Raw genomic sequence first — 24,391 nt, 5'->3', positions numbered from 1 at the left:
CCTGGATAGTAATGTTTGATGATTTCATCAATGCACTAGAAGATACAGATGACAAAAAGATTGTCAAATACCTCAAAAATCTTGCCGGTGAAGGAGCAAAAGAGGTGATAAAGTAACCACTGTGAACTGACAAAGTCACATACTGTCAAATCAAAGAAGCGTTAAATCTCAAGTTCAATCCAATGCCGAATGTAAATTACAAAAGATATATTTTCAGTCAGGAATGACAGAAAGCAGGTAAAAAAAACATACAAATTTATTGAGAGAATTCATACGCTCATCAAACACTGTAAGTAAAATGAATTCAATAAATAAGAAGCCATAAGTGTCAGAGTTATCAACGTATGTCTTTCAGATTCCTTCAGATGACAAATGCTGACAGAAACCCTTAGTCTGAAGCAAGTACTCATCATTGCCAGAGCTGGGGAATGTGTAGATTGACAAGCTGCCAACATGAAGGCCGGAGGCGCCCAAAGTGAGTCAGTCATGAACATGAAAAGTAAGCGGGAACGCAAGGCTGAAGGACACATAGTGATGTCTCCAAAGAAAAAGAAACTATGCTTCAGATGTGGACTTTGGTTTCCACATGAAGGTTGATGTCCCGTTACTTGACAAGTGTGCACAGGCTGTGGGAAAGAGAACCATTTTGCAACAGTCTGCAAGGTGAAGGAACAACTAAGTGCGTCATGCTGAGAAAACAAAATGGATGCCTAAATGTTCCAGAAGCGACGTTCTACTCACGCCCACAAGGCCAAGCAGCATCATCAGCTAAAGAAAATCAACACTAAACAAAGTTGATCGCCATTTGAATATGTGTCCAAGAGTTCTTCCGTTTCGTTGTCAAGTGGCAGTGAGGAAAATGGATGTGCAAAGTCAATGTTTTCCAAAGAAAAACATGCATATGTCAGACTGGCCGCATGCACAGAAGAATATGAGTCAGAAAAAGTCAACGAGTAAAATCATCAAAGTCATTCAAACACTGTCTGAAAATTACACCAAAGGTAAACGGATGCTCCATTATTTTTATTATTGCCAGTGGTGCATCGATAAACATTATGCCTGAGGAGAAATACAATGAATTGTCTCCATTGCCCTTTCTCACATTGTCGAAGACTAAAGTGTGTACATGGGCTGCATCAATGCCATTAAAGGGTCAAGGTTCATTTGTAGCAACCATGAGACACAAAAAGACAAAAGTACAAGCACTCATACATGTACTTTAAGGTACTGTGTCAAGTGCCTGTTTATTCATTTTCAATACTGCTACTGATCGCCCCCTAGTGGTGAGTACACCTGGGGCTTTTTCAAGGCTGCTCTTGGTACTTCGTATTGTTTACAGCCTTGAAAAAGCCCCAGGTGTACTCACCACTAGGGGGCGAAACACATGTCGGCTGTCCTGTCTGAAACTTATAAGTTGTCTTAAAAAATGACACCTACAAGTTGCTTGGATCTTAAGGCCTAAAATGGCAATAATAAATTAATTTGGACTCACCAACTTGACTCGGAGTATCAACCTCAAATTAATACCTACATGCTAAATATGAAAGTGGGTTCTCATCCTTTCACAATCGCATGTACTTTGTTCTGGTGTAAACTGGCCTACAACCCCCTTTGAGAACCCATTGCACGGAATACAAATGGGCATCCCTTAGGAAGAGAGCAGTGGGCTATATAAACTTTATTCATTGGCAGAAAGGTGTTCTTGAGTGGACATTGGCTGAAGAATTACCCCTGACAGTAGTGAGGTGTGATGATAGAGCGGCAGAGGACTGGGCAGCATGGGAGATATTCTGCAGGCAATGGAGGTGTGGGGGTGTGGGGGTATTGTCTCACAGGGAACGCCTCACTTAACACAGCCTGTAGATGAAGTTCAGGCAACAAGTACTGGGTGAGAAGCACATGAGAGTATGAACCCTCAAACAGGAAGTTACAAAATAAATGCCCAATATAAATCATAGATTGTGTGTTGCAACTATAGAATGGGTTGCATATAAACCTCTACTTGATTGTAGACTGGCTGTACTGATGATGTGCTGATGGCCTGGCTGACCAAAATGTTGAAAAATGGTATGCAGCTCTTCTAAGCTCCCTTCTAGACCAGTGCATCTCAGAAAAAGAATTGTTTCTAAAGTTAATCTCGTCACCCTGACATCACCGCCTTGATCCACTCGTGATAAAATGTCACTCAAAATGTCACACATATTGCATAGAAATGGCACACATAAGCAAACTGAAAACCAGGCAGCTATGTGTCACATGATTGATTTTTCCTTTCTTTTATCTGTCTTCCTAATTACCTTTCCATACTTGAGGTAAGAATAATTGACATATCGACTTTAAACTTTCAGGGACTCTTCCCGGAGCTAATCCCTGAGACTAATGTTCATTTAATGATCTCTGGTAGAAACAATGTGTTGCACTGTTTTGTTACACACCCTGTGGCACCCTATTGCAACACTTACTACTAAAACTCAGTACTGTATTGGTAAAATAATCGGTGCAGGTGCCCAAATAACTGCTCAAACCCCCCCGGCTGGTGCTATAAAATGTCAGAGCGCGAATAGCAAGGGTACGCAGTCCCAAATCTACCTCATGTCTCTTTAATTCACTGCTTGGCACTCACTCCCCCGTTATCCCACTCTTACAGGTGTCTGCTTCCTCCCTTGGTGATGGATTTTCTGTATTTCTCTTCCTCTGCCTTTTCCCTGTGTTTGCTTTTCCTTCTGTGGGTCTCAGGAAATGTCTGGTGTGGAGAAATAAGTGCTGGTCCCCAAAAATAAGTACTGATGCCCTACACAGCAACCACCGGCTCAAATTAAGCACTACTAATACTACAAGATTGTGTGGGCTCCACAGAGTAGCATACTACTCATCCACAAGGCACTTCAGCGCCTCATTACGGGTCATAAAGAGTATATAAACCTACAATACAATAAAATACAATGTTTGCTGAGAACTGAGGTGCCACAAGTTCCTCAGTGACACCACCACATATGCTGAATAATGTAGGATATCTAGCCTTTTTAATGGATTGTGGTTCAGTTACTTTCCTGTTACTTATTAGGAGTGGATTACGGTTAATTACGTGAGAATAGTAATTCTGCGTTTACTGCTGTTTCTTCATGCAAAAATGGCCCTTCGTGTGCAAAATGGACGCAAGTGCTTTTTGCGTTAAGAAATAAGGATAAACGCAAACGAACACGAATACAGAACACGAGCAGCACGCACTAAATATAATCTTGCGATAGGATTTTCCCCAATTTACTACCAGCATATAGTGCTCTTTTCTTAGCACGAAATGCGCCCTTGTGTCCCAAATGGATGCGAGAATGCATTTTGTGCTGAGAAACAGTGCTAAAAGCGGCTGAGCATGGATAGCAAGCACAAGCATCTACTTATGCGCACATCATCAGTACAGCCAGTCACAAAATGACTGGTAATTCAGTGTCAACGAGTAGTTACTGAAATTACTCTGATTACTCTGGATTAATTTAAATTCTGTCCCGGCCTATTACTTATTGCTATTAATTTTTGTCATACTTGTACTGTGGCTAAGGCGAGCTGGCCTTGGTAACCTTCTACTGTGCTAATTGTTCCTTTGAATTAACCCATCAGAACCATTCTATGTCTGAAGCTCAGCCAGATGGTTTTAATTTACAGTGATCTGGCTGAACTACCAAAATAGGATGTTAAAACTTTTATTTGTCCACATTTTCAAATCCAGCCTAGAGCTTACATCAAATACAAACATGTTCAGACTCGACTGTTACTACTGGAACAGGACCAAAGCTGATTTGCAGATGGTTGGTCAAAACTGAGGTGGCATGGTGGGCAAAACAACAATGGGTTGGACGGCTACTGCAAGCAATTGCCTGGGGTTAGAGTTATTGCAAGCATCCTCCCATCACCCTATGTGACTTTGAAGTAGAGCCCTGAGTGTTCAAAGAGATGCCCATATGTGAGTCCTTTGCTCTATATGCCATTGGACTCAAGCTTCACCCAACGGAAGCACCTCAATCATTCCATTCTTCACCTTTTGAGTGTTTTATCAGTGTCATCAGGGCATCAGCACCAGTCTAAGGTTTGTGTCCCCTAGGTCTGCATTACCAGCTACTGGTGCATGAGTATCGGGTATCTGTGCTATCACTACACCCATTCACATATAAAGTCTTTGATTCACTTGTGATTGACCAACGCCCTCCCAACCAGCCTCAAGCATCAGTTTACACAGTGATTACCTTTCACATCACACCACGACCCAAACCAGTCCATCTCCCATGTCGTGGGTCAACGCTCAGTATCCATCTTAATTAGACAAGTCTAGGCATGGGATGCTATGGCTGGAAGGGTGTGAGCCAATGGTAGTTATAGCTGCATGGGAAGGCCCCACTCATGTCATGAATCAAAGGACCATTGGAGATAACAGAGTGTGCTTGCAGCTAGGCACAAGTAGCAGTCTGTTGTGACACGTCTGTATGGAGCATAAGTTTAAGATCTCATCTAAAAGCACACTGGTATGACTGCTAAAAGGTATTTGAAATGTATTTTAATACATATGTCTTTTTATTAAAAAAATTACAAAGTTGTATAATTGTGAAAGTCAAAGAAAAGTCTTAGGGGGTCATTCTGCCAGGGTCGGCGGGAGCACCGCCGACAGGCCGGCGGTGCTCCCAAGGGCATTCCGACTGCGGCGGTAAAGCTGCGGTCGGACTGGCAAACTGGCGGTCTCCCGCCAGTGTACCGCCGCCCTTTGGAATCCTCCAAGGCGGCGCAGCTAGCTGCGCCGCCGAGGGGATTCCGCCCCCCCCTACCGCCATCCAGTTCCCGGCGGTCCGCCCGCCGGGAACCGGATGGCGGTAGGGGGGGTCGCGGGGCCCCTGGGGGCCCCTGCAGTGCCTATGCCACTGGCATGGGCACTGCAGGGGCCCCCATAAGAGGGCCCCTACAAGTATTTCACTGTCTGCTTGGCAGACAGTGAAATACGCGACGGGTGCAACAGCACCCGTCGCACCTTCCCACTCCGCCGGCTCGATTACGAGCCGGCATCCTCGTGGGAAGGGAGTTTTTCCCTGGGCTGGCGGGCGGTCTTTTGGCGCCCGCCCGCCAGCCCAGGGAAAAACTTAGAATACCCTCCGCGGTCTACTGACCGCGGTGCGGTATTTCGGAGGGGGGAACTCTGGCGGGCGGATGACCCCCTTAGTTTGTCTAAATTTTTGGGCTGGTGGAGGGCAGCTGCCTGAAAGTTTTAAGAGGTAAAAGTCTGCTTGGTAAGTGTAGGAAGTTGGCTCTGTATGTACTATTTCAAAGTAAGAAATAGCATGCACAGAGTCCAAGGGTTTCCCTTAGAGGTAAGATAGTGGCAAAAAGAGATAATTCTAATGGTCTATTTTGTGGTAGTGTGGTCGAGCAGTAGGCTTATCAGAGGGTAGTGTTAAGCATTTGTTGTACACACACAGGCAATAAATGAGAAACACACACTCAAAGACAATTCCAGGCCAATAGGTTTTTATATAGAAAAATATATTTTCTTAGTTTATTTTAAGAACCACAGGTTCAAGATTTACAAACAATACTTTAATTGAAAGGTATTTCACTCAGGTATCTTAGGAACTTTGAATCAACACAATATCATGTACAGTTTTGGCAAAAATGGCAATAAGCTATTTTAAAACTAGACAGCGCAATTTTCAACAGTTCCTGGGGGAAGTAAGTATTGGTTAGTTTTGCAGGTAAGTAAAACACCTACAGGGTTCAAAGTTGGGTCCAAGGTAGCCCACCGTTGGGGGTTCAGGGCAACCCCAAAGTTACCACACCAGCAGCTCAGGGCCGGTCAGGTGCAGAGGTCAAAGTGGTGCCCAAAACGCATAGGCTTCAATGGAGAAGGGGATGCCCCGGTTCCAGTCTGCCAGCAGGTAAGTACCCGCGACTTCGGAGGGCAGACCAGGGGGGTTTTGTAGGGCACCGGGGGGGACACAAGTCAGCACAGAAAGTACACCCTCAGCGGCATAGGGGCGGCTGGTTGCAGAGTGCAAACAGGCGTCGGGTTTGTGATAGGTTTCAAAGGGAGACCCAGGGGTCTCTTCAGCGATGCAGGCAGGCAAGGGGGGGGCTCCTCGGGGTAGCCACAACCTGGGCAAGGGAGAGGGCCACCTGGGAGTCGCTTCAGCACTGGAGGTCGGATCCTTCAGGTCCTGGGGGCTGCGGGTGCAGTATCTTTACCAGGCGTTGGGTTTTTTGAAGCAGGCAGTCGCGGTCAGGGGGAGACTCTGGATTCCCTCTGCAGGCGTCGCTGGGGGGGTTCAGGGGGGTCAACTCTGGCTACTCACAGGGTCGCAGTCGCTGGGGAGTCCTCCCTGTAGGGTTGTTTCTCCGGAGGTCGAGCCGGGGGCGTCAGGTGCATAGTGGAAAGTCTCACGCTTCCGGTGGGAAACGTGCAGTCCTTTAAAAGTTGTTTGTTTGTTGCAAAGTTGTTGTTTCTTTGGAACAGGGCCGCTGTCCTCTGGAGTTCTTGGTCCTTTTAGATGCAGGGTAGTCCTCTGAGGCTTCAGAGGTCGCTGGACCCTGGGGGACGCGTCGCTGTTGCAGTTTTTCTCGAAGTGGGGAGACAGGCCGGTAGGGCTGGGGCCAAAGCAGTTGGTGTCTCCGTCTTCTCTGCAGGGCTTCAGGTCAGCAGTCCTTCTTCATCTTCAGGTTGCAGGAATCTATCTTGCTTGGTTCTGGGGACCCCTAAATACTCAATTTAGGGGTGTGTTTAGGTCTGGGGGGTTAGTAGCCAATGGCTATTAGCCCTGAGGGGGCTACACCATCTTTGTGCCTCCTCCCTGAGATGAGGGTGGCACATCCCTAATCCTATTGGGGGAATCCTCCATCTGCAAGATGGAGGATGTCTAAAAGTCAGAGTCACCTCAGCTCAGGACACCTTAGGGGTTGTCCTGACTGGCCAGTGACTCCTCCTCGTTTTTCTCATTATCTCCTCCGGCCTTGCCGCCAAAAGTGGGGCCGTGGCCGGAGGGGGCGGGCATCTACACTAGCTGGGATGCCTTGTGGTGCTGTAACAAAGGGAGTGAGCCTTTGAGGCTCACCGCCAGGTGTTACAGTTCCTGCAGGGGGAGGTGAGAAGCACCTCCACCCAGTACAGGCTTTGTTACTAGCCACAGAGTGACAAAGGCACTCTCCCCATGTGGCCAGCAACATGTCTGGTGTGTGGCAGGCTGGCAAAACTAGTCAGCCCACACTGGAAGTCGGGTATGTTTTCAGGGGGTATCTCTAAGATGCCCTCTGGGGTGTATTTCACAATAAAATGTACACTGGCCTCAGTGTGCATTTATTGTGCTGAGAAGTTTGATACCAAACTTCCCAGTTTTCAGTGTCGCCATTATGGTGCTGTGGAGTTCGTGTTTGACAGACTCCCAGACCATATACTCTTATGGCTACCCTGCACTTACAATATCCACGGTGTTTGCTTAGGCACTGTAGGGGCATAGTGCTCATGCACCTATGCCCTCACCTATGGTATAGTGCATCCTGCCTTAGGGCTGTAAGGCCTGCTAGAGGGGTGACTTATCTATGCCATAGGCAGTGTGAGGTTGGCATGGCACCCTGAGGGGAGTGCCATGTCGACTTAGTCATTTTCTCCCCACCAGCACGCACAAGCTGGCAAGCAGTGTGTCTGTGCTGAGTGAGGGGTCCCTAGCGTAGCATAAGACATGCTGCAGCCCTTAGAGACCTTCCCTGGCATCAGGGCCCTTGGTACCAGGGGCACCAGGTACAAGGGACTTACCTGGATGCCAGGGTGTGCCAATTGTGGAGGCAAAGGTACAGTTTTAGGGAAAGAACACTGGTGCTGGGGCCTGGTTAGCAGGCCTCAGCACACTTTCAAATCATAACTTGGCATCAGCAAAGGCAAAACGTCAGGGGGTAACCATGCCAAGGAGGCATTTCCTTACAGTAAGCCACAGTGTGAGTGTGACACATGTATTGCTTTAGTTGCATCCGGGTGGATCACCATTTCGCAAGTTCAGGTAGTAGAAGGTGTTATCATCATCTGTGCATTTTTTGCTAACTTAGGGCCTGATTTAGATATTGCCGGATGGGTTACTCCGTCACAATGATGATGATATCCCATCCGCCAAAATCGAAATCCCATTATTTCCTATGGGATTTAGATTTCGGCAGACGGGATACCCATCACCATTGTGACAGAGTAACCCATTCGAAAACAAGGTCCTTAGTCTATATCAACCAATTTGTGAAGGACCTGTACCCAAAGGTAAATTTCCATGTGTAAACTTAGCTCCTGCACCTAGGTGTAAATCTACACCTTTGTGCTATTCACCATCAGAGACTGGGGACATCTGAGTAAAGTAAGCAACAGGCAGCGAGGTATGAGTGCAGAGCGGGTGGTGACGATGTAATGGTTTACAGCAGACACTGTGCAGCGAGCCCCGGCTGAACTGTGTTTTCCAATTGGGCTGATGGAAGATGGCAAAAGAGTTTCAGCCAGACCAGAACTTTTGTGTCCTGTCCTGGCTCAATGTGGGGCGCAAGACACCTGAGTAAATTATGGGACAGCCCTACACGATCCGGTGTGGTTTCCCCTCCCTCGTCCTATATATATTACTCTGCAATACCCAATTCCTTCCCCATGCAAATAAGCAACTTCTCAGTGTACACGCACATTACCAATACAGAACATGAGTTCGGCCAGCTGCAAACACCAGATTGTAGAACACCACACAACCAAGAAAGTCCTCAGACAAACCATAAGGAAAAGCAAAAGAATCTGCTACTCGCCAGGGAAGTGACAAAGTTCGAGGACACAGGAGTATACTGACACAATTCCAGGTACTCCAAGCAAATTCATTCTTAATCCCATTATTGTAATGCTTCCAAATATATGATATTAACTCAACTTGCACTTACATTTTGCTCATAATAGCAATTATTGTAAGTGACAGTGCATTGATATACATTAAATATTACCCTAGCGTCCACGGAATTTGGGTTGAGGGAGGGTCAGACTTCCGAGTCCTTGTAAAACACAAAGTTAGTGCATGGCATATATTCCTACCTGAAGCCCAAAGTTATTTTGATGCACACTGGGAAACTGATTGTGGTCAAGCCTGGCGTGAAGTGGTGTGTCCTGGTGTCATGGCAGCAGACGTGCAAGTGAGTCACTTTTATTCCATGCGGCCTAGAGAGGGCTTTCATGTGGGTTCCTGCTCCTTCAGAAGATGGAGACACAGTGGGCTACAGTGTAGAGCCAGCATTCCCAGGGTGGAGGAAGGTGGCCCTTGCTGCCATCAATCAAGATGGACTCCTCAGCCTGTTCGTTAGCTGCTCAATATTAAAAAGCAAGTCTCACAGCACAGTGGTAAAGTATTATCCCTCAGTGGATTCCATTATCCTCTGCAGTAGGCAACCAGGAGGATGTGCATACTTTTTTGGACATGCTCATAAGGACATCGCATGCCTAGGGTTTGACCGAGAGAGCCCTGGGATAACCCTCAATGATCTCAGTTGTTTGCTGAGACTTACCTGTGTTGACAAACCAAATGACCTTGGCGCATGTGACTGCGCTGTTTTTGGGCCTGGGCTGACCATCCCTCACTGACAGCATCTCCGGTAGTCTGAGATGCGGAGGGCTGAGCTCATTGCTTCAGGGCACCCTCTTTGCCATTTCTGGTGTTTGAGGTCCACCCTTGTCCCCAAGCTGCTTCACCGGAACACAGCATCCAGGACGCCTGCCATGTATCCCTGTAAGGAAGAAACAATCTGTGACAGACATATTCTGGAGCAAATCCTGTGCTCACTTTTGATGAATAAAGAGAGGCAGGGTTAATCCCTCTCACCTGCCATAAGCAGTTCTTCGAGTTTCCTTGGCTGTCCCAGTATTTTCCCCATTTCCTATTTTGCATATATTTACCTTAAATGTGAACATCATCTAAGTACTGCATAAGTGTGAATGAGAAAATAATATTTTTCATATTGTTGATACATTCTTTGTTGTGCCTTGCGAAGTAAGCCATTGTCTTTTCTTCTGAAAGGTCTCTATCTTTTTGTCTCTGCTCTTTTTTGTAAGGATCTGTCCCTTCGCGAACCTCACACCTTTTGTGTTTTGCTGCTTCTTGTTTTCATTCTCAACTAGCGAATGAGCGCTATCTGAATGAATGTGTGTAAGTGAACAGAGCATTTCCCTCATGCTCTGCCCACCTTGATACGATCAATGCTGGACGGCACCACCAGGCAGATGATTAATGCAACAGTATATGTAGTATTAAATTCAAACTTTAAATCAGAAATTAATTTGGACTCAATGACCCACAGTGGACACACTTCTCAACATTCTGTCTATCCATGGTTTAATGGTGCCCATACTTGACTTATTGTGGCATTGTTGACAGCGTTCTGGCTGTTCCAGGTATAGTAGTGACCTATTCTTGACAACAGTGGGGGTTCTTGACAATCTTGTAGCTACCCCTAGTAGCCACTGATGGTTCATCCTTGACAGATGTGGGCATTCTTGAAAATATTCTGGCTATTTTTGCATAAAAGTGGCCCATCCTTGAAGTAGGATGCTTCTTTGCAGCCACCCATCTTTCTTTGGCATCACAGTGACCCATTTTTCACATATTGTGTGCATCCTTGATGGCTACTGTTGGTGTAATAAATAGTGGCCTGTTTATGGTAGTATTCATAGCGACATTCTGGCTGTGCCAGGTATAACTGTGGCACATATTGGACATATGGTCGGCATTCAAGGTGGCATTCTGGCTATCCCTGGCATTTTAGTGATCTATTCTAGATACATATTGGTGCTTTTGACATAATTGTGCCTGTTCATTGTATAATGGTGGCATTCACAAAATGCTGCGCATGCTTAAACTTTTTAGCCATTCTTGATATAATTCTGACAATGATGGTGAAAATCCCTATCATGTAATTTACATTCATGGTTTTTTGAAACAAGAATAATGTTGATAAGTCGGTATCAAAAGTAGAATCTGTCCACGTGTGGCAGTGGTACACATTAGTGCATGGTTAAAATGACAGGCTGAGGTTTGGAGACCAACATTTATTTGTCAAAAATGAAAAATTGTCATTTTAGGTCAATAGGATTTTTGTCATTAATATATGAAATTCTGTTTGGGAAAATGTAGCTGTTTATCCAAAATTAAACGTATTTATTCCAAGGTGGAATGTCAGCATTTTCACAAACCTATAAGCTAATGTTCCTGACAAAATGATTGCATTTAGGAACATATTGTAAGCTGTTTGGGTGATAGAGTCTTAATGCTGATTTCAGTTCCTTGGTGCCGGATGGCGCATGATTCTAATATTTTGTGGCCCTTGTGCAGACATTTCATCATATATATTGATATATCTTTAAAAAAACAGGTAAGTGGTGGCCGGACCAAAAGTGCAACCCGAATGTGTCCAAAATGTACTTCTGAATAATTTAAGCTCAAGGAGGGACGTGACAGTCACCAAACACTACGCAAAAGGGGGTAAACACCCCTATAATATAGATTTAAATCGCCCCAAGCTACTTTCATGCACCATGCATTAGTAGCAATTTGAAATTGATTATCAACAAATACATTAGCAGGTCCACAATGTCCGTCAGTTCACTTTTTTATTTGATGTCTCCAGAGTAGATCAAGTCGCACATGTAGATCTCACCACGATGGAGTGTTCAGTGGGGGATGGAGCTACGACAAAGTCCAGTGTAATGGAGCCGGAATTCGTAGGGGCACCTCTGCTCATGCAGGTGTGCCCTGACACACAGAGACCTGCACCCTGCGCTATGGGCTAGGAGGGCCTACCATAGGGGTGACTTACCATTGACCTAGTGCAGTGACTTGTGGTGAAAGGGTGCATGCACCTTTTAAAGCAGGCTACTTGGCAGGCCTGCAGACACATTTTGCATGGGCTCCCATGGGTGGCACAATACATGCTGCAGTCCGTGGGGAACCTCTGGTGCCCCAATGCCCTGGGTACCTAGGTACAATATACTAGGTTCCTGTAAGGGAGCACCAGTATGCCAATTGTGTACTGTACAAAGTTGTAGGCAACCAAATTTAGAGAGAGAGCGCACAATCACTGGGGTCCTGGTTGGTAGGATCCCAGTGAAAACAGCCTAAGCACACTGATACCAGGCAAAAGGTGGGGGTAACCATGCCAAAAAGAATGACTTTCCTACATAACCTATCTGAGCCTGTAAGGTTTATGAAATGGAACAATGTCATTGTTGAATGAGTTTGTAGGATGTGCCTAGTTCTGCTGTCAATGGGCTATGGTTGTTTTATGCGTATAGCATTTGAATTGTGTACCCACTCCTTCCAAGTTGATTCTCAGTCACAACAAACGATTGAGAATCTACTTCAAAGTGGCAAAATGGAAAATGAACGAGAGACGTTGGTAAGTTTTGAAAAAAAATCCATGTGAAATTGCATGTTTCAAGTGTTTTAACTGCTTACATTACATATATTTAGAGATACTGTGCTGAATATTCTCCAACTTCACTATCATTTTTCAAACCTTTCTTGTCAATAGGGTATCATAACACCCCTGAAGAGGGTAATATGTGGCCTGCTCACCAAAGATTTCTGGAGCATTTGATTTACTACTCCTGCAAAATTTACAGATTTACTGCTCCTGCAAAATCTATCATTTTTAGTGAATTAAGGTCAATGTCAATCAGAGAAGTGCATCCCTTGGTCCTGTTTTGTTTCAATCCATGTAAAGAAAGTTGGGCTCACTCTCCCTGCTAGGTCCAGTTTAAGGCAAGTATTTATGCCAGACTCTTTCACAGTTCATCAGTCCCCACTGGTGGTGCTATAAGCTTCTTGTAAGCTATACTTCTAAGTAAGTCTCTTGTTGCACTTGTTATCTCTGTTAAGTGTTCAACTCTCCAAAAGATTCTGTGACTCGGATGCATCCTTGACTTAGGATTTTTTCTACAAAGGAGTCTCTCAGGATGAAAGCGAATGTGCCAAGAAGTACTCAGTGAGGACTTGCATCTTATGCCAGGCTGTGCTTTTGGTTGTGATGTGGTTGAATGTCTGGTCGACTTAAAGCACTGTCGAAAGGGTCATGGTATTATTGTTATGGGACAATTCCTTATGGGGCTAACATTACGCTGTTTGCCCTTTAACATCTGGTAGCATCAATGGGTTGGGACATCCTAAGCACTAATGAGTGTCATACGTTGACATAGGTTGAGTGACTTGCTGTCCTCGACAAGGATCCGTTCAATACGGATGTTGTCACATATCAGACAGGAACTGCAGATGCAACAATCATGGAGTACAGGGTAAGAACACACAACCTGTTGGACAAGACAAGAAGGCAGGAGACAAACTCAAAAAGTGGGGGCATGGAGAGTGTTAAGGAGTGGGAACTCACGACAGGAAGGCAAGAGGAGAGCAGGACCACAGATGCCCAGTCGTTGGGGAATTAGAGGAGGGTGGAGTGAACAAGGTAGCAGGAAGGAAGATATAACAGAGGGAGGTACACTGACACTGGTAATCCATGCTAAGGGGAGAATGACACACTTAGAAGTTGACCAAATGAAGATTGAAGAAATAGAAGAGAAGTGTACTTGGTTGCTGTGAGAAGAGGTAAGTACCGCGGAGCATCTGGAAGAGACAAAGAGCACATGTTGAAGGAACAAGAAAGAGGTTACTAACATTTTTCTCGCTTGCTTTTTTTCCACTATGCAAAATGTTAATTATTAGTCACCATACAGCCTTTTTGTTCTTTCTTTAGAGCTCACTGACTTTAAACCAATGCCTATCTTGCAATTCTTACTGCAGTTGGAGGATGGAGCCCAAAGCATGCAGCCTGTCACGTGGAGTGCTACAGTCCTCTGACCCATGAATGGAAGGTGATGGCACCCATCCCCAGGCAGAAATGCGGTGCTGGTGTGGCTACCTTGGAACACCTTATCTACACAGTTGGTGGCCATGATGGTACCTCCTGCCTCAGCAGTGTGGAAAGGTAATACCTGGCCTACAATAAAAACTGATTTCCTGGAAACCTATTATTCTTTGACTTCTGGCTTTATAAATTTTGTTTGTAGCATTTTTAAGTAAAAGCCTTTGAAGATATCTAAACAAGCATTTGCAATACAATCGGTCTCATATTTCCTACAGTTAGAGCTATTGGCTTTGTAAATTCCTACCTGGCCTTTTCTTGCCACATAAATTAAAAATGAAAAGTAAAACAGTTGACATGCGCGAGCTGATTCAAAGCTCCATGGCCACCATGAGCATGAACGCGAAGGAGAGACACAAAAGGAAAAATATTTTTTTCAAACATATCAGCAATAGTGCAATTATCCATGTAATGGGGTCAGTCTGCAAGACGGTAACAAAACATCCTCAAGGAGGGACAAACGGAAAGCTTTTACCAATAATAACAAAGGATTTTTGAAAGGCAAGCCCATGAACGAGTGAAAGTGATGGGCGTGAGGTGGACGGGGTTAAAAGCTCACAATACTTACAACACACGCCAAAGCACTTGCGCACTCGACCTAAAAAGGGACTCAAGTGAGCGGTTTGCAATCACTGGCTTGTGATTGGTTGAGCAAGAAGGAAATGCATTCTCCGAGCATCAGAAACAGAGTTTAGCATCTGCACCATACATATATATATATAGTTATTTTTTTACTGAAAAAAACAAGTGTGACAGGGATCTTAAAGTAAGTTAGGCTCTGAATTAACTCGGACAAACCACAGAAATTCAGAAGGTATAGTTTGAGTTCTTTCAAGTACCTATAACTTGTGCCCTAAGGTAATTTTAACTCGCACCCTAGCCATGCACAGCTTTTTCTTCAAAAATGTTACTTCTAATGTTTCATTCATAGTTTTAGAGACAATATAAAGTTGTCATGACTGCTGTAATATCTGGGGTTATTAGCAGTACATGGTGAGGGCGCAAGTTATAGTTACTTAGGGCGCAGCCAACCCCTATAACAACCCAACCCTTTGGCCATGCACAGCTGGAGTTGGCCGCAGGGCCTGCATGCAGCCAGTACCTGCGGCCAACCCCTACAACAACCCAACCTCCCATGGCCCCCCTCCTCAGGCAGATCTTGGCCCCGGGGACCCCATCCCCTGGGGCCCATACTAAACATTATTTTTTGGGGGGGAGTGGGCCACATGCCCCCCCCGGCCAATCTCAGCCCCAGGTATCCCATCCCCGGGGCCTGGCCTAAACATTGATTTTTTGGGAGGGGAAGGGGGCTGTGTGGCCCCTCCCCACAGGCCGATCTTGGCTCCAGGGACCCCATCCCCCAGTGCCCGGCCCAAATTTTTTTTTTTTAGGGGAGGGGGGCCACAGGCCCCCCTCCCCAAGTTGATCTTGGCCCCAGGGATTTCCCTAAATTTCTCAGAAACTACTGAACAGATTAACACCAAATAAGCGAAAGCATAATCTGCGTACTGAAAGCTAGCTTTCTGCCAAATTTGGTGTCATTCCGTCCAGTGGTTCGGGCTGTAGCCATGTCTAAGGGTCCTCAGGGAATTAACATGCAACTTTTTTGACCCCCCTCCCCATTTTCTCGGCCCCCGCTTGAGGGATCACCCCGAAACTTTACGTGCACAACGAGAATCATCAAGGCACTTTTTTATATATGTAGGCCCCACATCTTCAATTTAGGCACCAGTTGTCACGAGCACCTGATTCAAAATATAAATGTTCAAGAGAACAGACATTCCTATGTTTTTATACAACATCTGGCACAATCTAGTGGCATTTAGAGGTTAGTTGTCTCGTCATTAATATTAATAAAGCCAATCTTGCTTTATAGATCTATAAATATATTTTGAAACAGAATGTGGGGACCTGTAAAAGTGTAGGGCCCAGGGCTCTGTCACTCCCTCTTGTGGTGCCCCTGCATGAAACCTTCACAGGGAAGCATTACCCATAGCTCCTCTGAGCTGCAATAGCGAGCACACTTTGGAGGATCTTTTCCCAGTTTTCACCTCAGGTGCATCACTGGTGTTCCTTTCCTGCCCCTCGCAGTGTGCTCCCCAGGTTCATATTACCTTGTGCCTCCCTGTGCAAATCACCTTGTACTCATCACTTCCCTTTATAGGCCGAGCATAGCAGCATCTGTATCTGGGCTTTTAACCACGCCGACCGCACACCCATCACTATCACTCATTCATCGACTTGCCTTTCAAAAATCCTTTGTTTTAGTTGGCAAATGCTTTACGTTTGTACCTCTATGAGGCGCTTCTGTTACCGCCTTGACCATCGACCCTTTTACATGGATAATTCACTTTTGCCGATAACTTTGACTGCGAGCAAACTTCTTTATCCTTTTGTGTCTCTCCTACGCACTCACGGTGGCTATTGCGCTTATGTCAACTGTTTTACTTTTTATTTTCAGTTTGTGTGGCAAGAAAAGTCCAGTTAGGAGTTTACAACGCTAATAGCTCTACCTCGAGCAAACGCGAGACCCATTGCATTGCAAATGCTTGTTGGCCTTGTCACGCAGGGGCAGTAATTACAGTATATTTGAAACTGGTTCTGTTTTATTCCTTCTGCTAAGTCGTCACTTCATAAAAGAAAATGTTTGTGTTACCTGAGAGATCAAATGAGGATTTCACATATTTTATATGTGAGTTGTGTGTTTATTTCTTTAACATGTTTTTTCCAACAATCTTTTGTTAGCTTTTCTACATTAGCATTTTTACACGTACAGGTGACCTTTTGCCTTTTTCGGGAGGCCGCCTGCCAAACTCGTTAGGTCGGAAGACCGCCAGTTCGGTTTTCTGCCCGCTGGCCCTTTTATGAGTTTCCTGCTGGGCCTGCGGCCAGAAACAAAGCGAAGGCTGGCGCAGGCGGGGCCCCATGGGGGCATCTGCACTGCTACTGTACTTGACATGGGCGGTGAAGGGGCCCCCATGGGCAGCTCCGTCACGCTTTTCACTGCCTAAATTACAGGCAGTGAAAAGCGCAACGGGTGCTGTCGCACCCGACGCACCGCAACATTGCCGCCGGCTCATTTACGAGCAGGCGTCAATGTTGTGGGTAGTTTCCGGCTGGCCCAGCAGAAAAATCATAATAGGGCCAGTGGGCAGAACACCGAACTGACGGGCTTCCTGTCTAAAGAGTTTGGCAAAACTCATATTGAGGCCCTGAGTGTCTAACTAGAAAAACAGGTTGACAACTGAGCAGTGGCAACTTTACTAAAATGCATACCGTTGCATATGCTGATGAATGTTGAAACTGACGACAAAACAACACAGCGTTCCACTTATTCCTGAATCATCCACCATCTACATAAACTGAGTTTTATGAAAGAAATTGCATCTTGTTCATTCCCTTTTCTCTTGCAACCTGATGCACATTTTTCGGATGCTCTTTCGCCACCTCTAGGGTATTGTTTGGGAAGGCTGTCACTTGTTTATGATTGTTAGTCTATGAGCATTCATGTCTGTTTATTTGTTAGTCTGGGTGCACGGGTGACTGGTGAACTTTCTGAATACGAGAGTGTGTCTGTTCATCTTTGCGCATGCTCCATAAAAAAGTATGTATTTGCTGTGCTTCTGCTTACTTGCGCCATACATAAGCCTAACCTATTGGCTTTGTCAGAGCTTGTTTTGTGCCTTGGTTGAAGGCACGTTAAATTAAACCTTGCTAAGCGGATGGTCGTGCCCACGGCTCTATCGAGGTGCATGCTGCAGACACGGGGCTGTCAGTGAGGAGTAATTTTAGATCCACACGCCACAGGCCGGAATGCCACAGGCAGAGCGTGCCACATTACTTCTCCTGTTTACCTAATTAATCAGTAAGACGAGAAGAGGCCGACAGGATTGATGAAGAACAATTTATCTGTTTCCTGGGACGGTTCCAAGCTGCTTTGTTCCCTTTGATGGTTCATCTGTTCTTGAACGGTATGCGCAGGCTTTCCAGTTGTAATTTATCTTTCTAATTATGCATTTGGGTTTGGGCCTTAAATGCCACATCATTATATCTCATGGAATTCCTGGCACTGTGCCAGCATTTAATCCATTAAACCACTTTGCCAGTTGTAGGGCATGGCAGCCATAGGGAAAGGCGAACAAATGGAACATTACTTTTAAAAAGCACTTTTGAATGCAAGTCGTATTCGGACAGTCACCCATCCTTAGATGGATTTTTGCAGTGTTTGCAAGGTCTGTGAAGGTGCTCCCACAGGTCTCACCTGTGATGTCTATTGCCAGATATATTGTGGGCTTATCTAGAACATACAGGTGTTTGGAGCCTGCTTTTAACCATTGGTTGGTTTTCCAGTCCCGCTTGTCAATCTTGTGTTTGCTCCCCACCCCTGGAGCATTGCCCCTTTACCATCACTTTTCAATGGTTGGCGTCTATGCTTCCACCACTTGTTTTTCCAGCAGTACTTTTTTCTTTTCGGGTAAGCACTCCAAGGGAGTGCTTGCTTTCCCTCCCGGGCCTCTCCTGTCTCTTGCTTCTCCTTCCCCCCATGGTGCAAACCCCCCCTTGCCTGCCCGCCCATGTGCTTCCTCCACCCACTTCTATGTTCATGTTTTTTCCAGCTGTCTCCCTGATGCACATCTCTCCCTCTGTGCTGTTCTCTGTCATCTGTGTCATTCTCCCCAGCCCCCCTCATGTTGTGCTTCCCCTGGTGTACATCCCCACTACTTTCTCACCTGTGTGCTTTGCATCCATCCATGCCCATGTTGCTTTCTAGCCTGTTGCCTCTCCTCCCCACCCTGCCCTCTGTGTTGCTTCTCTTTCTCCCGCACCCTACTCTCCTGCCCCTTACTTCTCCTTCCTACCACAGTTCTACTTCCCTCTTTTCCTGCCCACCACTGTGCCTTCCCTCTGTCTGCTCCACCTTGCTCATTCACCTGTTGCTTCTTCATTCCCCCATTTGCTCCCTCTGTGTTGTTTGGACCCACCATGTTGGTTCCTCCAAGCATCATTTTGTGGGTGCGGGCATGTGCGGTCCGTGCACCAACAAAATGACACATGCAACTGCTTTAAATACCTTTTTTTATTTCTTTGATATGCTGCGCATTCCCATCAAAGCTGTACAACATGTCTAAAAACCATTGACGAAGCTAGTAGACCGCAAAGGAAAGTCCTATTTACATTGCCTATGCTTGTTTTTTCTCGGGTCTACTTTTCCGCATAAAACGCCACTTTCTGTCACAAAAAGCAGAGGCGCTACAGTCCCAGTACAGTCTAGGACACAGCTGTCCTACAGTGCCACCACACATGGCCACAGAATCACAACAAATGACTTCAAATAAGCTCTGTTGTTTGTGTAAAGAAAGTGCTGAAATAGATAGATGTCATTTCTTTTTTAGATTTATAAAGAATGCAAATACCAATCAGCGTCTTGGCGCTAGTGCCCTTTATGACAGAAAAACAATACAGAGTCATAGTTCCTAAAGATACAGGAACATTAACAGAGGAGCAGAAGACAGAGTCAGACAGAGGAGGAGAAGAGCCAAGTTTTTTATTGTTTCCTAAAAGTGAGGAGATTAGGCTGAGCTCTAAGATGATCAGGCAGTGGCACCTTCCACCATTTGGAGGGAGAGTGGGAGAAACTCCTTCCTCTCCAGTGTGTTTTATTGGCTCTGGGAATGATCACTTACCTGGCAGTGCTAGATCACAAGATGTGATGAGGAGAACACTATTTAAAAATCTCTCGGAGGAAGATGGGACCTATCTGATGCAAGGCCTTGTGGGCCCAGCAAAGGGCCGTAAACTTAATTCGGGCCCTAAGGGGAAGCCAGGGCAACTCCCTAATGGCTTTGAAACTGAACAGAATTGTGGGAGCTCCTTAGTGGATTTTCCTGCTGGCATCATTTTATCCATGAGAAATTTGGTCTTAGCTGCATGTATTTGTACTTTGTACTCTTTTATCATATTTTTGTACTTTGTTTTCTCCTCTGAGCTGTGATTCAGCGTCCAGGGTTGATCTTTGCGTCAGCATTTTCTTTTACCTTCTCTAAGCTCTTGGGAGTCCCATGGAGCAGAGGGTGAGGACCTATGATTTGGCCTAACTTTCAAGGGAGCTAGCTGAGAGACGGCAGTATCAACCCATTCACTGTAATTAGCTGCTGCTTGCTCGACATCCTCATTCAGTAAGGGATGGGTGCCGTATGACAGTTTTTGTAGTTTAGAATTGTCTATGTTTTTCCAAGAGGGTATTTTAACACCACAGGGGCATTAGGGGATGTGGGCCTCAGAATGGGGCTGGTCCGTTTGACTGTAATGGCGGAGTGATCGGTTCAGGCCAATGGCGTGATTTTACCAACCCTTAAGTCAGGAATGTTAGTAAAAATGCCATCAAGCATGTGGTAGGGGCTTCATGCATTGGGAATTTTATCTGCTGCACAAGATCGAACCTCTGGAGGTTATCTATTAAGTATTCTGTGTCTTTATCCTCTAGGCCAGTGGTTCCCAACTTTTTGACTTCTGTGGACCCCACTTTATCAGTACTGGAACCCGGGGACCCCCACTGAATCACTATTGGAATCTGGGGTCCCCTCAGTGAGTCATTACTGAAAGCTGGGGACCTATTCTGTTCACATTATTAAATTTTCTAAACAGCTGCGGACTCCCTGAGGAGGCTTCACGGCCCCCCATAGGTCCCCGGACAGGTTGGGAACCACTGCTTTAAGCGTGCTAGATGAAAATTAAAATCACCCAGAATTGTAAAGATGAGGTAGTCAACACAGGATTCCATAAAACCTGGAAGTTTTGCTTAGTGACCTGAAACGTCTTGCTCTGGATTTGGCTTTAGGCCTCATATTTGAAGCTTGTTCAATGACTTAAATCCATAGGAAGTGAGTGCTGTAAATTAGAAGGTTTTTTCTAGTCCTTTCTGGGATTCCATTTTCTTCTGTAGGGTACATAAAGCATTGAAAAGACTGTTAAAGAGTTGAAGGCCAAGCCTGGGCTGTGATTTTTTTTCCACCAAAATCATACTAGCAAAGGAAGTGACATTGCACACCCTTCAATCCCTGACTTCATCACAGAAAGTTAGATAACAAGACATTTGTCCTTGATGAAAGGCCAAGGATGCAACAGCTCATGACTAGTCCAACTGGAAAAAGCTAAAGGAGTACTTACCTTTAAATCATGAGTAGACAAGTGGGTTCAATCATAGGAAAATGTAAATCTGCCCATGGGGTCGTAAGCAGCCCCATAGGGTTAGTGACTGCAGCCCCAAAGTCCCTTACATAGCCATAAGGCTCTGTAGAGGGAACTCTAGGATCAGCTTGAAGTATATGACTCAAAGAATAACTTCTATAGAACTGGGCACATACATCAAGCATTCTTCCAATAGAAGGGGAGACTGGCGATGCGTTAAGCAGCTCTACTGTATTTAAGATCCCTGTCCTTGATATAAGGCAGGCCAGGCAGATAGCTGAGGCAGGTTGGGTTACAAACAAACTTTCAAGCTGAGATCCAACATCTCCTAAAACCCTGATGAAGAGAGTGGATGCTTCTGAAAAGTGCCCATGTCTTGTGAGCTTGTCTGACATCGTGTCTGGATCCAGACTTCATGGGACCACATGAAGATGGGCTTGTTGTAAAAATATGCAACAAGGTTTGATTTAGAAGTAGCACTGTGGCTAGTTCTTACCAAGAATGCAGAGCTTAATTACTTGGCTTTGAAGTGTATATATGACGTGTAAGTCCACATCACATCCAGCCCGCACAAGGAATAATACCACACTCAAAAGGCGTGTGTGAGTGGCGGTGGTGTGGTGGTGGGAGTGGGGGGGCTGGAAGACGGGGTAGGAGTCGGGCTGAGGGCACTGGCAAAACAGACAAGTTAATAAAGCGAACTACCAACATGCTTGGGTGGAAGTTATGCCCGTTCATCAAGTTACGACCGAGGTGCCTGCAGACATAGGGACCTATTGACAAACTACATTTAGTAGTATGTTTAATAGTACTACTTCTCTAGTACTACAAAATACTATTCATAAACTTAGAAGTGCACATTTCCAACTCCACTTCTTCCATTTTTTATGGGGCAATACAAATGTTGGAACGACTACGGGGAGTGGTTGAAAAATGGGGGGCTCTCACTACAAAAAAGGTGGGGTTTAGGAAGGCGTAAGGAGGGGAAGAAGCCTGGCTCCAGTGGACCAAAAACTAAGGTTTCATAGTTTTGAATCCCCCTCATGCCTCTATAATTGACTGACAGACCCACCTTGCCACTTTAACTCACTATTGCAAGTTCCACCTTTGTGATGGGTTTTCTGTCATTCATTCCCCCCCTACCCTGTTGCCCCCCCCATGTGTATTTTCTCTCTGTTGCTCTCGTAAAATGTCTACTGTGGAAACAATAAATGATAGTACTCCAAAATGAGTGGCAATAGGCCCCACCAGCAACCACGAGCTCCACAAGCACTTTAGTAAGTTTGTTGCTATTCAGAAACTGCACTTCTAATGTTACTTCATAAAAAAGACCCAAATCAGCAGCAAATGTACTCTAGTTCAGAGATGACACAAGTCTAACACCACTCTCGGCCAACCACTCGTACTATAACACTCTTCTGTAGAAAATAGTGAAGTTGGGGTTTGAAATAAAAACACATATGAAAGAATGTCAAATAAAATTATTTAAATTGTTTAAAAATATAAATACATTTAATTTAATCTTTTATAAATTATCTAAAAATAAAACATGTATTATTTTGTTTGAAAATATTTGTATATTTTTTTTTAAATATAAAATGTAATGGAACTTTCATTTTAATTAAACTATTATCAAATTACTTTAAATTATTTCTATGCATCACTTTTTAAGAATTATAAATACATAATAAAAATATGATTTTTTTTACTTTAGTTTGGATTTTTTCATTTAAACTTCAGAAAAATATTTTAATTAATGTAGCATAGTTAATTAAATATCTAATTCAAAATTAAGTTAATAACTATTGAGCATTTTGTATTTGTTCTACTTTTGCCATAAAGACACACACTTTATTTAAATTAGTATTTAACCTAAAAAAAGTTTTGCTATTTTTTCAAGTTTATTAAACTTTTCTTTACTTTTCCCTGTACTTTACCATACGGAGAACTCCACCACTGGAAAAAAACATCCGTCCTCCCAATCTAAACAGGGTGGTTGGTTTATCTTCGATGGCCTGTACTCCCTCGGGCCATTAAAGGAAGGTTTTCACTGGCTGAGTGCCTGATTACATTCTATGGGATTTAGATTTCAGCGGACGGGCTACCCGTCACCGGTGTGACAGAGTAACCCATCCGCCGAGTTCGAAATTGGACCATGAGTACGTTTTTCTCTGTTGGCGTAAACCTGGTGGTCTACTTGACTCAAAATAGGGCGGGCGGATCAAGAGTTTGGCAGACATGGTACTCCGTCACCGTTGCAATGGAGTACACTGGGCACCAAACTCTCAATCGGGCCCTTAATCATTACAGTTCACCAATAATCGATTCCGATGACTTTGATTGGTCCAGGTTTAGCCGTTTTTTTCCTTTAATACGTCTAATCTAATTTCCATCCGCCGTTGATAGAATGAATGCACAATGTGTGTATTGCATGAGCATTTCTTTTACAAAGTATTTTTCTTACTCCTTACACTTGAAGGTATAGCCCCAAGACCAACGAATGGAGACACGATGTGGCTCCACTGAGCGGAGGCAGGAGTGATGTTGGAGTGGCCGTGCTGGGAGGATACCTGTACTGTGTAGGCGGCCATGATGGAGTAACCTGCCTCAGCACTGTGGAACGGTACTGTATCCATTGAGGTACAAATCTGCATGGAGTCAAAGGCAGACAGCTGAGGATAAGGGCATGCAACTGCTGATGAAGGACTATGGATGCTTCTATCGAGCAATGGATAAATGTGGACACTTGTCCATGGAGATGGCCCAGGATGGGAGCTTGTAGAGGGCTTTGGCTAAAAATGGGTACTTGTAAAGGATGATGACTGAGGTTACCTGCTTGTAAATTACAATGACTTAGGATCGGTGCATGAAAAGGATGATGGCTAAATATGGGAACCTGTAAACATTGGTGGCTGAGGATTGGTGCTTGCCAAGAGCGAGTGTTAAAGATGAGAGACTGAGAAAGGCAATGACCGATGATGGGTGCTTGTAAAGGGTTAATGTGAACATGGGTGCTTGTAAAAGTTATGGCTAAAGATGTGTGCTTATGAAGGGTGATAGTTGAGGATGAGTGCACGTGAAGCGTTATAACTAAAGATTGGTGCTTGGAAAGGGTGATGGATGTAAAGGCTTATGACTGAAGATGAGTGCTTGTGGTGGTGGCTCGGGAGGGGTGTTTGTAAAGGCAGAAGGCGGAGGCTGGATGCTTGTGGATAGTGAGCAGTAAAGACGAATGCCCATATAGTGTGATGGCTGAAGATAGGTG

At 45.0% G+C, this 24,391-nt stretch overlaps 1 protein-coding gene across 1 annotated transcript in view; it reads left to right on the top strand.

Annotated features, from left to right (window-relative positions):
- The window catches only part of LOC138301315 (kelch-like protein 20), an 81,842-nt gene that overhangs the window by 36,664 nt on the left and 20,787 nt on the right, over positions 1 to 24,391 (top strand). Inside the window, exons 3-4 of the mRNA XM_069241646.1 lie at positions 13,818 to 14,001; positions 23,606 to 23,749. Of these exons, the coding sequence (XP_069097747.1) occupies positions 13,818 to 14,001; positions 23,606 to 23,749 (328 nt within the window). The remainder of the gene's footprint in view (positions 1 to 13,817; positions 14,002 to 23,605; positions 23,750 to 24,391) is intronic.

This window comes from Pleurodeles waltl, chromosome 6 (genome assembly GCF_031143425.1).
Source record: "Pleurodeles waltl isolate 20211129_DDA chromosome 6, aPleWal1.hap1.20221129, whole genome shotgun sequence".
In the NCBI taxonomy this organism is placed as follows: domain Eukaryota; kingdom Metazoa; phylum Chordata; class Amphibia; order Caudata; family Salamandridae; genus Pleurodeles; species Pleurodeles waltl.
The sequence above is the reverse complement of the archived record's forward strand: the minus strand, read 5'-3'. Positions and strand labels throughout refer to the sequence as shown.